Source organism: Leuciscus leuciscus (assembly GCF_965113295.1).
Source record: "Leuciscus leuciscus genome assembly, chromosome: 20".
Taxonomy (NCBI): Eukaryota; Metazoa; Chordata; class Actinopteri; order Cypriniformes; family Leuciscidae; genus Leuciscus; species Leuciscus leuciscus.
This window is the reverse complement of record NC_138744.1, coordinates 37466851-37479350: the sequence shown is the minus strand read 5'-3', so window position 1 is coordinate 37479350 and position 12500 is coordinate 37466851. Positions and strand designations below refer to the sequence as shown.

General features: G+C 40.7%; 1 protein-coding gene across 3 annotated transcripts in view; it reads left to right on the top strand.

Moving 5' to 3' along the window:
• Positions 1-12500, top strand: part of ext1a (exostosin glycosyltransferase 1a) — a 68223-nt gene that overhangs the window by 34784 nt on the left and 20939 nt on the right. For all 3 annotated transcript variants that reach the window (XR_014200692.1, XR_014200693.1, XM_082150092.1), the window contains exon 2: positions 9204-9297. Coding sequence is in view for 1 of the 3 variants with exons in the window: in XM_082150092.1 (XP_082006218.1) it covers positions 9204-9297 (94 nt within the window). In the remaining 2 variants the exon portion in view is untranslated. The remainder of the gene's footprint in view (positions 1-9203; positions 9298-12500) is intronic.

Below are 12500 nucleotides of genomic sequence, written 5' to 3'. Positions count from 1 at the left end.
GATTCATCCAGGAATGAAACAAGTGAAGTCTTTAGGCTTGTTCGCCTTGAACCGGCGCTGCACAGGCAGATCCGTTTATGACATTTCTTTATGAGATTTGTTCGAATTCGCTGATTCATCGCGCAATGAAACAAGTGAAGTCTTTATGAGTGAGTCATTTAATCATTCATTCAATAGATTTGTTCAGAATCGCTGATTCATCCTGCAATGAAACAAGTGAAGTCTTTATGAGTGAGTCATTGAATCATTCATTCAATAGATTTGTTCAGAATCGCTGATTCATCCTGCAATGAAACAAGTGAAGTCTTTATGAGTGAGCAATTTCTGAATGAAAATTGTGAATCCTACACCTTTCATTTTCCTTTTTGGAAAATGTTGAAAAATCAGTTTTTTGTTTTGTTTTTTATTCTCAACTTGAGTTTTCAAGGCCAAATTTTCATTGTTTTAACAAATTCAATAGGACTATAAAATAATAATAATAATAATAATTGTATTGTGACTATTATTAAATAAAAATATTAAACAAAATAAAAAATATATTGTAATACAAATACATTTTTTTTTTTTTTTTTACAGTATAAATACAATACTAATAATTCGATCTAAATTTCTTTATTTTCAAATGGTAAACTATCGAGCTTTTATTTTGACGGGTTGCCGGCAATATATAAATATGCACTGCAGGTTTCAGAGTGAAGCTTTGCGCTGTGTTTATTTAAACACACATGCAGCTCATCATATCAGGTGTGTAAATGACACACATTATTAATGCACTAAGCCATATCGCAATATCGATTTTATTTCGATATATCATGCAGCATTTAGTAGCATGTATCAAAAAATGGAAAGTGGCTCTTTTGAAAGACTTTAAACAACAAAGTGTTCTTGTTGAACCTGGAGGAAGGAGTTTAGTACCGCCGTCTCCTCCTGATGAAGACACCTGGATTGTTGATTTGGAGAGTACAAGGGTTTATTTGATGATGGCAGCTTGGAGAATAAATCCCATGTTTCCTAAGACCCAAGTGTGAATTCCCGGCGTAATTACAGGACAGCGCAGGATGATATTAACTCTAGTCGTTATGATTAATGACACCGTGTGCAGTGGATAATTAATCAGCTGTATTTGCCCTTGAGGCCAGACATCTATTTGGACCATCTGCCACGACAGAGTGGATAAACTTTCCAGTAGCCTTTAGCCTTCAGCCTTTAGTCCCAGTCAAAAGTAACTCGAAGGAAAGTTACGACGGCAGTTTTCCTGAGTCTGGAGAGACAGAAGACCTTGTGACTCTGCCCTAGTTTCTTACCAAACGTGCTTTGTTTTAAAAGTTAGTTCGTTTGGAAGCTGCTAATTCCCTGCGTTCGGTTTATGTAGAACATTTAACCATCATCCAGATGGTTGTTTTCAGTAGCGCGCAGAAGTGATTATGTTTTTATAGGCCAATCCAGAAGTCAGCTTCACCCTGCACATTCCCTCCATTAAAATCCAACACAAAATAAGCTCCAACACACGTTTTTGTTCATCAACGTGTGAATTTTAAAGCCTAAATACAATCTGCAAAAGTCAAAAACTAACATTAGGCTATAAACAAAAGCTGCAGATAACTCCTTTCAGACTTTATAAAAAGATTTTCCCTAAGAGTTTGATAGTTTGCAAGAATGATTATAAACAGCATGAGGCTGTGAAAGCCTCAACCTCTGTAGTCCCTTTTAGCCACTATTACTGATTTATTTGATGTTTGTTGAATAATACATGAAAATAAACGTGCTTGTGTTAACCAAAGACCTTATTTCAGGCATTTAACCAAAAACCCATTAATAAAACCCATTTTATCCAGACGATGGAACCAGATGTTTTTCCCGGGTTTTGGCCAACAAGAAAACATAATTTCTGCAGCAACACATTGTAGATCATGTTAAAGTGTGTTTTTTTTGCACCACTAGTGTATTGAAATGGAACTGCAAGCTGTTGATGACAAATACTAGATATGCAAATACAGCGTATCAGAGTGCAACATGCAAAATGGCGATATAAGTCCCGCCTCCTAAATAAAAGAGCCAATTGGAGACTGGTAAAGTCATTGCATCACTGTTAGAAGCTCCGGTCAAGCCGGAAAAATGAAAAAATTAAACATGGCTGTGCATTTCTTAGTTGCTGCGAACATTTTTCAGACATCATAATTTACTTAGATTAGGTTTTGCATTTGGGTATATATTTAGACATTATTAAAGACTACTTTGTCAGATATTTTATACAAAAATTTTAACCAGTCATTATGATTCTAAGGGCCCTATTTTAACGATCTGAAACGCAAGTATCAAACACGAAACGCAAGTAACTTTGTGGGCGGATCTCGGTGCCGACACAAATCTAAAATGTGTTGGTCTGAAGTAGCTTCATTACTCATAGGTGTGGTTTGGGCATAACGTGAAATAAACCAATCAGAGCGTCATCTCACATTCCCTTTAAGAGCAGGCGCGCTTGTTCCATGGCGGATTTCTATTATAACGGCGGTTTTGCCAGACGCACGCCAGGAGCGGTTCACAGCCGAGGAGACCGACGTTCTCGTCAGGGCCGTAAAACACAGAGAAGTGACATTGGGGATGGAGAAACACACACAAATTAGCTTCGGTTAAACAGGCGTATAATAATTTGGGTAAATGTGTAAGCTAGATTTATGCCTATTTTTTCACATCTTCACGGACACCACAATGATTTCCCTTGTGTGGAATATTTTTCCTTGTAATAATGTATGGTTTGCAAAAATGTGAACTGCTGCGTGTGTGTAGATGAGAGAAGCAAAGTGTGTGTGTGTTGTGCACACGCTACATTATGGTCAAGCATGCGCCCTTAAAATAGCATCTGAACGCGCCACTGACTTTAGACTCGGTTTCTCCTGGTCTGTGGAGGAATTGTTTTCTAAACCTGCAAAATAGCACCAGGGAACGTTTGCGCCGGAACACGCCTCCTCTTTTCCCTGAACCGCCTCCGGGAGCGCAAGTTCATTCCCTAATTTACCGACGTGCGTCTGTAGAGGGAAAAGTCCGCTGTGCGTCGGGTGCAAAATAGGAATGATACATGCGTCGTGTACAAAGGCAATTGCGCTGGGTGCGAGATAGGGCCCTAAGTGCGAGGTTTTTGTGAATTTTGGGTCAAAATTGTATATAAGCAATTGAGTACATTTTATTTGCTCTTATTAAACTGTATTACCAGCAATAAAGGAACAGTTCATCCAAAAATGGAAATTTCCATTTGTCAAACTTCCATTAAATAGTGTGATTTTGGGGGCGGGACTATCTGTTTGAAACATCATTAGTCATTAGTTTTGCAGTACCATTTGGCACCACTAGTTGACACACTTCAACTTTAAAGTACGTGTTGTTTGACATCTACATGCAATATACTTAAGTTCATTATATTGCACACCTTTAAATAGGCTCCTTGCACTAGCATAAGCTCTTCTGGAAGTGGGTTTTGTCTCTGTCAGCAGAGGATAACTGGACATCAGCACACCAGTTGTGTCTGAGCCATTGATGTCTTATTTTCTGGATTGCGCAGACAGCGAATTCAAGCATTGCACATTTGCTGTTAACATGCATTGTTGTTTTTGGAAGTCAAATGGCATCTTTTCTGTAACAAGCTAAAGGGAAATCGTGTCATTGGCAGTGACTGGAGACAATATAACAATTCATCCCATTGTTTTACTAAATCCTGGCCATGTTGTAATAATTAGGGAACAAATAATAGTAATAGGGCACTGCCATGTACAGTGTTTTAGATCAGTCAAAATGAGGGAATGAATTAATAACTCAAGGGAACGAATTCTTAATTTGTGGCCACAATACACATATTTTTGTCCACATGTCACTTTTGATCAATTTAATGCATTTTTCTGAATAAAATTATACTGAATGAATGATTGCAATGCCAAAAACCATGGTAATGCACCGTAAAACACCATGGTATTATTACTCATATTACTACATGCTCAAAAATGCGGTACACCATGTTCTTTTCCATCTATTGCTTCATTTTTTTTAATACTTTTTCATGTATTTTTAAAGATTATTTTGGTTATAAAAGGGCAGCTCACTGCACAATATTGTATTGGGGGATTTAATATATAAAAATAATACCATAATATTCAAAATGCACTGTTTTGCTGTTTGTAACCATGAGATTTGTACATTAAGCCACACGAGGAGACGAGTCACTTTATTATATTATGTGGATAGACTTTAATAAGACAGAATGCAGCATCATAAATGTGTAGCCGTGAATGTGCCGTCATCCACACGAGACTCAACCCTCTCATCAGTTCTTCTGTTGATCTGGAGGATGTTGAAACAGTTGTTACACGCTCATGAAGTTGTGTGTGTCGGGACGTTAAGTACGGGTTTAGTCTTGTTCTGATTACACAGTCATTACGAGCAGGTTGGCAAGCGTTGGTGAAACCAGCAGCTCTTATTTCCACTAATCTGATTTAAGGCACAAATGCCACACATGCCAACCGGCTGCCATGGCAACAGTGCCAAATGTAAACATAACAAAGACCGTTCGGATGATCTACGATTCAAGTTGCCTGTTTTTTCTGATGGCTTTTGCACGCTTTGTCAACTTGATAGAGGAGGTTTGCATTGGGTGAGCGCTGTCCGACGACCCACGACGACAGTTTAAAGACACACCTTCAACATCAATATCTCGCTTTCTCACAGTCACTGACTGTTTCCTTGCACACGCCGAAAAATAAAGGCTCCAAAAGGGGTTTTCTTTGCAGTGATGCCATAGAAGAACCATTTTTGCGATCAGTTCTTTAAAAAAAACACATTTGGTTACACTTTATTTTAAGGTGTCATTGTTACAGTGTAATTATATATTTAAGTACTGAATAATATTAAGAAACTACATGTACTTACTTTAGGGTTAGGGTAGGATTAGGGGTTTGGTTGAGGGTTAGTTGCATGTAATTATGCATAATTTACTGTTATTACTACGGTAAGTACATGTAACATATAGGACACTGTAAAATAAAGTTCGGGTTAAAAAACGGGTTCTTTGATTTAAAAAGCAGAGGCTCTGTTTTTTGGGGGGTTTTAATTTATTTATTGCATGTTCAGATATTCACACATCAAAATATTCTGGACAGCATGACATTTTTGTGAAAAACTAAAATAAATGTTGGTGCTCGCTGGTAACCTTTTTCAAAAACACTGGTGGGGAAAGAGTTAAGAGTCGTATTAAAAACATTAGTCCGCACACAATGAAAGCGCCCATGCCCTGATAGGATAAGCCCTGTGCTTCTGATGAATTATGAAGTCTTCTGAGTGCATGACCCTGCCCTATTTTCAGACACCCTATATCAGGTTGCCTACTGATCCAGCGGGTCATCCGAGGTCATTCCCACATCCCGAAACACCTGCCGACTCTCATCTGCAAGCTTTAGCGTAGTTCTGGGCGGTATACCGGTTCATACCAAACACCGGTGTTATGATATTCATTTTTTATATTAACCTTTCTCTTGTACATTTCAACAACAAAACATTTTTTTTTTTTTTTCATATCTATATTTATTCGTAATTTCTTCTTGTGTTTTGTATTTTGATAATAATTGCACAGTCCATGGAGCGGACCTGCTTATACATTTCAGTGCTGGTTATATATATCTGACCCCGGACCATAAAACCAGTCACATGGGTCCATTTTTTTAAATTGAGATTTAAACATCACCTGAAAGCTGAATAAATAAGCTTTCCATTGATGTGTGGTTTGTTAGGATAGGACAATATCTGGCTGAGATACAACTATTGTAAATCTGGAATCTGAGGGTGCAAAAAAATCGAAACATTGAGAAAATCTCCTTTAAAGTTGTGCATTTATGTTCACGATTGTGCTGCATTCACTCACAGAAATACATGTTTTATATATTTACGGTAGGAAATTTACAAAATATCTTCATGGAACATGATCTTTACTGAATATCCTAATGATTTTTGGCATAAAAGAAAAATCGATAATTTTGACCCATATAATGTATTATTGGCTATTGCCACAGATATACCCGTGCGACTCGAGACTGGTTTGGTGATCCAGGGTCACATATAACTGTGTATGTGACAAATAAAAATAAAATCTTAAACAACGTTGGGATCGCGGCGGCCAAACTAGTCAAACTACTGCAGTATTTCTTCTCTCAATCAGAAGAAAATGTGGTTAACACACAGTCATGCTTGAAGAAAAACACAAAAAAAACGCCATATACCGTGAAACCGGTATAATTTTGCCACCAGCACTACTTTAGCGTTCAGCTTCTGTCCGGCTGTCCGCAGATCTGTTCATTCATCCAGAGGTGAAGCCAGAGCGCATTATAATGCACAGCATCACGGATAACTCATCGGAGGAAAGACGGAGAAGGAATGGAGAACGTGGGAGTGCCGGGGAGAATGTGTAAGAGAGGAGAAGGGGAGGGTAAGACGGGCAGAAAAGGAGGAATGTCGCGTTAGGAATTCCAAACATCTCCTTAATCCGAGTGCTGACTGAAACGCTGGTCCAAGCATTTGCTGAAGCTTTTATCCCACCGTAACTCAAGACCAACGTACAAAGCAGAGGTCAAGAGGTCAAGAGTGTGAACGGGGATTTCTGAGCTCTCTCTCCTGACTGTGAACACTTATGAAGCTAAACGTCTGTAACTCTTTATAATGCCGTTGTCTCAAGCTAACCAGACGTTTTTATTTTTATTTTATTAAAGCAGAACATGATACACAACACAGTTAGATGATATCATCAGTACAAAACAGAAAGTAAGATGTACGTTTAATTATGTGGTGTGTGTGTAAAATTGTGTTATGTGTATATCTCTATTATAAGTTTCTTATATATTCACTTCATATTATAAAGCTAAATGTCTGTAACTCTTTTTAATGCCATGTTGTTTCAAGCTAGCCAAAAGTTGTATAAATCCATCTGGTGAATGACAAATGCATCTATAGCTACAACATCTTGGTTGCAGTAAAAATGCTAATTTGTTTAAAAACTTTAGCTACTAATGTACTGTTATGTACAGCTTACTATTATTAAGGAATAATTTTCATACAGGCCATTATTAGAAAATACTGCACACCTGAGACTCAAAGCAGCGTTACCCCTCGGGTGTGTGTTATTTGATAATAATTCAACGTACCGGAGTCAGTTATTTCCACTTATACTGTGGTTACCTCGAGACATTGTTCAGATGATGTATTTCAAGACATTTGTCAGATTTTTGTCCTTTGCTAATTCAGAAACGTCATTTTAGAGCTTGTAAAGGAGGATTGAGACATTGATAGCAGATTAATGCAGTTATTAAATAGAGAAAGAGAGAGAGAGATTTAGTGTGTGTAAATTACCTGAGTCTGTTCATCTCTCAGTGTTCGACATCAGCGTCTCGACTAATAGTGAAACTGTAAGTTTCTCTGCTTCAAGATCAGCGCTGTTATTTCCTCGCTAGTGAGAAATGTCTTGTAGCTTTTACGTTGTTAAACTATTTCTCGAATAAAATCATCAGAGCGGCGCTGACATGTTTCTGTGTGAGTGTGTGTCTATACTGTGTGTGTTTGAGCGGGAGAAAGAGTATGTGCTTTCTACACATAATAAAACTTAATTTTGTGGCAAAAACATGGTAATAATGTGTTGTTTTTATCCGATTGTTTACTATATTTATTTGCGTGGTCAGTGTCGTTGTGGGTTTCGGTTCTTTTGCTGTCGTCGCTGTAAAGATCTTTGGAATAACTCAAATCATTTGGCGCAGTGATGTAATGCGGTCAAAACCTGCCGGAACTACTTTAGCCGTGCGTTTCCCTGAAAATAATTGCACACCTTTATCAACCAATCAGATTCAAGTGTTCAACAGCCCCGCAGTATAAGTTCTTTTAAATACTATGTGTAAGATTTCAGTGTAAACATGTCAAACTATTTGCTTTTTTTGCGGTCACATATACATTACATTACAGTGCCACATTAAATATATAATTTATTTTATAGCCAAATGTTGCATTTTCGTTTCATTTAAATTATATTTTATATTATTATTTTAAATTATTTTACATTTATATAAACATGGGCGCTTTCTACTTTTTATAAAATATAGATTTTTTTATAAACATATATATATATATACATACAGTATATTCTATGTTTTGTTTTAAAACGGCAAGTTGAAAGTATTTTTTTGTGGAAATCAACAGAGAAATCGACAAGTCGCACTGAACCCAGGACATTTATTTATAGTCAACATGAATTTACAATAATTATAATTTACCTTCCTGATCTTATCATCCACAGTTCATCCATTCACATTGTTTTAATAATAAAAAAATAAAAAATAAATATATATATATATAGTCTTCATATTGTTTTATCAAATGTAATAATGCATGACATGCTTCACTGCATTGGGAGATGCTGTATTCTGTTCTCTATTGTATTATGAATAAGCTTGACAGTGTTGCTATTTTGGCTTGTTTTGGTACTTTGACCTTTAGATCTGTGAGAACATCTCCAAACTCTGACACAGTTTCATACTGTTATAAAGGAACTGCTGAGAAAACGTAAATTTGATGCATTTTAGGTTCTCTCAACTATTGTCTTAAACATTGTCACCACTTTTCAATTAGTTTGTTCATTAAAAATGCACATTCAGCCAATAAATTCATCAAGGCAACTGCAGATTTCTTATTCACAATACATTGATATATTTTGGTAGCTATAGCTTTTTTGGGCACTAGTTTCAGGTTTCAGAAGGCGCAACAAAGCAAAGTTATCTGGGATTTATTTTCAGTTTCAGAAGCTTGTACCTCAACACTTGACACACAAACCTCAATAACAGTGAACAAAAATCCTATAACCGCATAATTTATTCATGCCCGCAATGCAATACATGCTGGAAAACTCAAAACCCTTCACATTTCAGCAGTGTTGCTCATCTGTGTCTGACTCATTTCTGTTGTCTAACATGAGTTGTATGTAGTTTTTCACATTTTGTGATTCATAACATCCCTTAAACTGGAAAATATGTTTTTTAACAGTGCATGTGTGTTTTCAGGCCATCTGTGTGAGATGTGATGAGCACTAACTGATTTTCCATATGAATAGGATGTGCACCTCCTGTTTTCTCGCACCAGGATGTTTTCAGGATGCTTCTTAATATACTCTTCCTCCTTTTCCTCGTCAGATACGACTATAAAGAAATGCTGCATAACTCCACATTTTGTCTCGTGCCGAGGGGACGCCGCCTGGGCTCTTTCCGGTTCCTGGAGGCTCTGCAGGTATACTCACTGTTTTGTTTTGTTTTTTTATCCAATATTGCAGTGTTTATTATAAAAGATTTTTTACATATTTACAGTTTCTTCCTATTGAGATACTAAGGCTACGTCCACATTAAAGGGGTGATGAACTGAGAACTCAAATTTTCCTTGAGCTTTTGACATATAAGAGGTCATCATACTATAAGAATATCCTGTAAGTTTCAGAACTGAAAACTTCCTTGTTAGTCCAATAAAAGCTTTTATTGACACCAGGCACAGCGAACAACAGGTTTTTCAAAGTGGCGATCTATGAAGCCCCGCCTCCGCAGAAGAGCAACGCCTACTTCAACACTGCCTGTTTAGCCCCGCCCACCGATTTGCGCATGACATGAAACTCATTATAATATGCAAAGCTGTTATCCAATCATAGCAGTGGGCGTTTACTTCCAAATCTGCAATGCGGCACGCCCATAAAAACAGGAGCTAGGCTCAAAACCAGGGTAGAAAATAGCCTATTACTTATTCATTTTGATGTTTTTGAATGTAAAAACCAAGCGAACGTCATAAGTTGACCTCAGACAACAATATAAAAAAAAAAAAAAATTCAGTTCATGACCCCTTTAATCCGGATACATTTGAAAACGGCGTTTCCGTTTAAAAACGCACTTGTCCACACTAGCGTTTTCAGGCATTTCAGTGTGGATGAGAAACTTTTGGGAAACGCCTGAAAACGCTAAATTCACCTTTACTGTGCATGTGCATCTCTACACACAAGCACAGCCTGTCACACAGGGCCCGCGCACATAAAATCGACTCAGATCGGTTGCGCTTCAAACGTGGTAAATGTGCCCACTACCCAGTGCCCACAAACACCACGTTATGCATGTCTCACGGTTTCTGTAAAAACGAAACCAGCGTGCATTCGCTTCACTCAAGCGAACAATGCTTTCGGTGTGATAAATGTGCCCGCTGTCCCGCGCCCACATCCACACATAGACATGACAGTTCCTACGGGACTCGCCCAGCCCTCCACCTCGCGGTTGACCGCTGTTATCAGCGCGCCCCATGCCTCAAATGTCACGAGCGCGACGCTTGTGTTACAGCACACCGAAGCCTCTCCATTGCTGAGCGAACGGAGCGCGCTTCGTATTCAACCCCTAGCTATTCATGCAGACGCATGGGCAAAGCTGCCCGGGGTTTCGAAGTGGGCGCTGGACATTATAAAAAGAGGCTATTCGCTGCAGTTTTGCCGACGCCCTCGCCGCTATACGGCGCGGTTCGAGACTACGGTAAAAACAGAAGTAGCACATTTACTTCGAGCCGAAGTGGCGAAACTATTGAACAAAGGGGCCATAGAGCCTATCTCTCAAGTTCAGAGCGAAGGAGGGCTATACAGCAGATACTTCCTGGTACCGAAAAAAGATGGGGGTCTCAGACCCATACTAGATCTAAGGCAACTGAACATAGTGCTTGTGAAGCGACAGTTCAGGATGCTCACGACCAGACAAATCCTCGCGCAGATTCGCCAAGGGGATTGGTTCGTGTCAATAGATCTGAAAGACGCGTATTTTCAAATACAGATAGTGTCACGTCACAGGCGATATTTGAGATTCGCCTTCGAGGGCCAGGCATATCAGTACACAGTCCTGCCGTTCGGTTTATCCCTGGCACCCCGTACATTTACGAAGTGCATGGATGCGGCGCTCGCACCCCTCAGAATGAGGGGCGTGCGAGTACTGAACTATTTGGACGATTGGCTGATTCTAGCGCAATCTCGCTCAGTGCTCATAGAGCACACGACCATTTTACTCGATCACCTCGAGAATTTGGGTCTCAGTGTCAATTGGGCGAAGAGCTCTCTGTCCCCCAGTCAGACGATATCTTTCCTGGGCACAGAGTTGGACTCGCTGTCCATGATAGCACGACTATCACCACAGCGCGCGGTAGACATTCAGCGCACAGCGAACTCGTTCCGCTGCGGCGCATCCGTCCCGCTCAAGAAATTTCAGAAGATGCTGGGTCTCATGGCCACAGCATCATCAGTGCTCAAGCTGGGCCTGCTCCGCATGCGCCCGCTGCAGTTTTGGCTGAAAGCGCGAGTCCCACGCCAAGCGTGGGCATCCGGTCTGCTTCGCCTCAAGGTCAATCAGAAGTGCGTCACAGCTCTGAAACCTTGGAGAGCGGACGACTGGTACCAATCAGGTGTAAGCCTGGGGACTTCCTCGAGGGTGAGAGTGGTGTCCACGGACGCATCCACCTCGGGATGGGGAGCGCAGCTCGAGGGCAGACCGTTCTTCGCAAGTGGTCAGAACGGGAGAAGCTCCTGCACATAAACTGCCTCGAATTGCTGGCAGTAGAAAACGCGCTGACGCGTTTTTTTCCCCAAATAAAAGGACACCACGTCCTGGTCCGCTCGGACAACATGTCTGTGGTGTCCTACATAAATCGCCAGGGCGGCCTCAGGTCCAGGAGCCTGTACAGGCTAGCAGAACGCCTCCTGGTATGGGCCCAGCGCAACCTGCGCTCGCTGAGAGCAGCGCACGTGCCAGGGCTCCTAAACATAGGACCAGAGAGACTGTCCAGGAACAATGTTCCGGCAGGCGAATGGTCTCTACACCCACAGACAGTCCAACTGCTGTGGAAGAAATTCGGCAGAGCGGAAGTAGACCTGTTCGCGTCTCAAGAAAACGCTCACTGTCCAGAATTTTTCTCCAAGAGCAGGGACGCGCTGGCTCATGTTTTCCCCCCGTCTCTCTCCTGCCTCAGGTGATAGAGCGGATCAGGGAAGAAGGATGCTCAGTACTGCTTGTAGCACTGCTCTGGGAAAACCAACCTTGGTTCCCAGTTGTGATGCAGCTAGCGAGCACTGCCCCGTGGCCAGTGCCAGTGAGGAGAGACCTCCTCTCTCAGGCCCACGGCTCGATCTGGCATCCTCACCCGGAATTGTGGTCCCTTCACGTCTGGGCCATCAACGGGTACATGTTGAACTCCCTAAGGGAGTATTAAACACGATCACGCAGGCTAGAGCTCCGTCTACGAGACGGCTCTACTCCTCGAAATGGTCAGTGTTTTCGGGCTGGTGCACAGCCTGTGGTGCGTCACCCACAGACTGTGGAGTGACGGAGGTGCTTTCCTTCCTACAAGAGCTGTTGGATAAGGGCAGGACCCCTTCCACGCTCAAAGTTTATGTGGCGGCTATAGCAGCGTTCTCAAGAACAACGCTT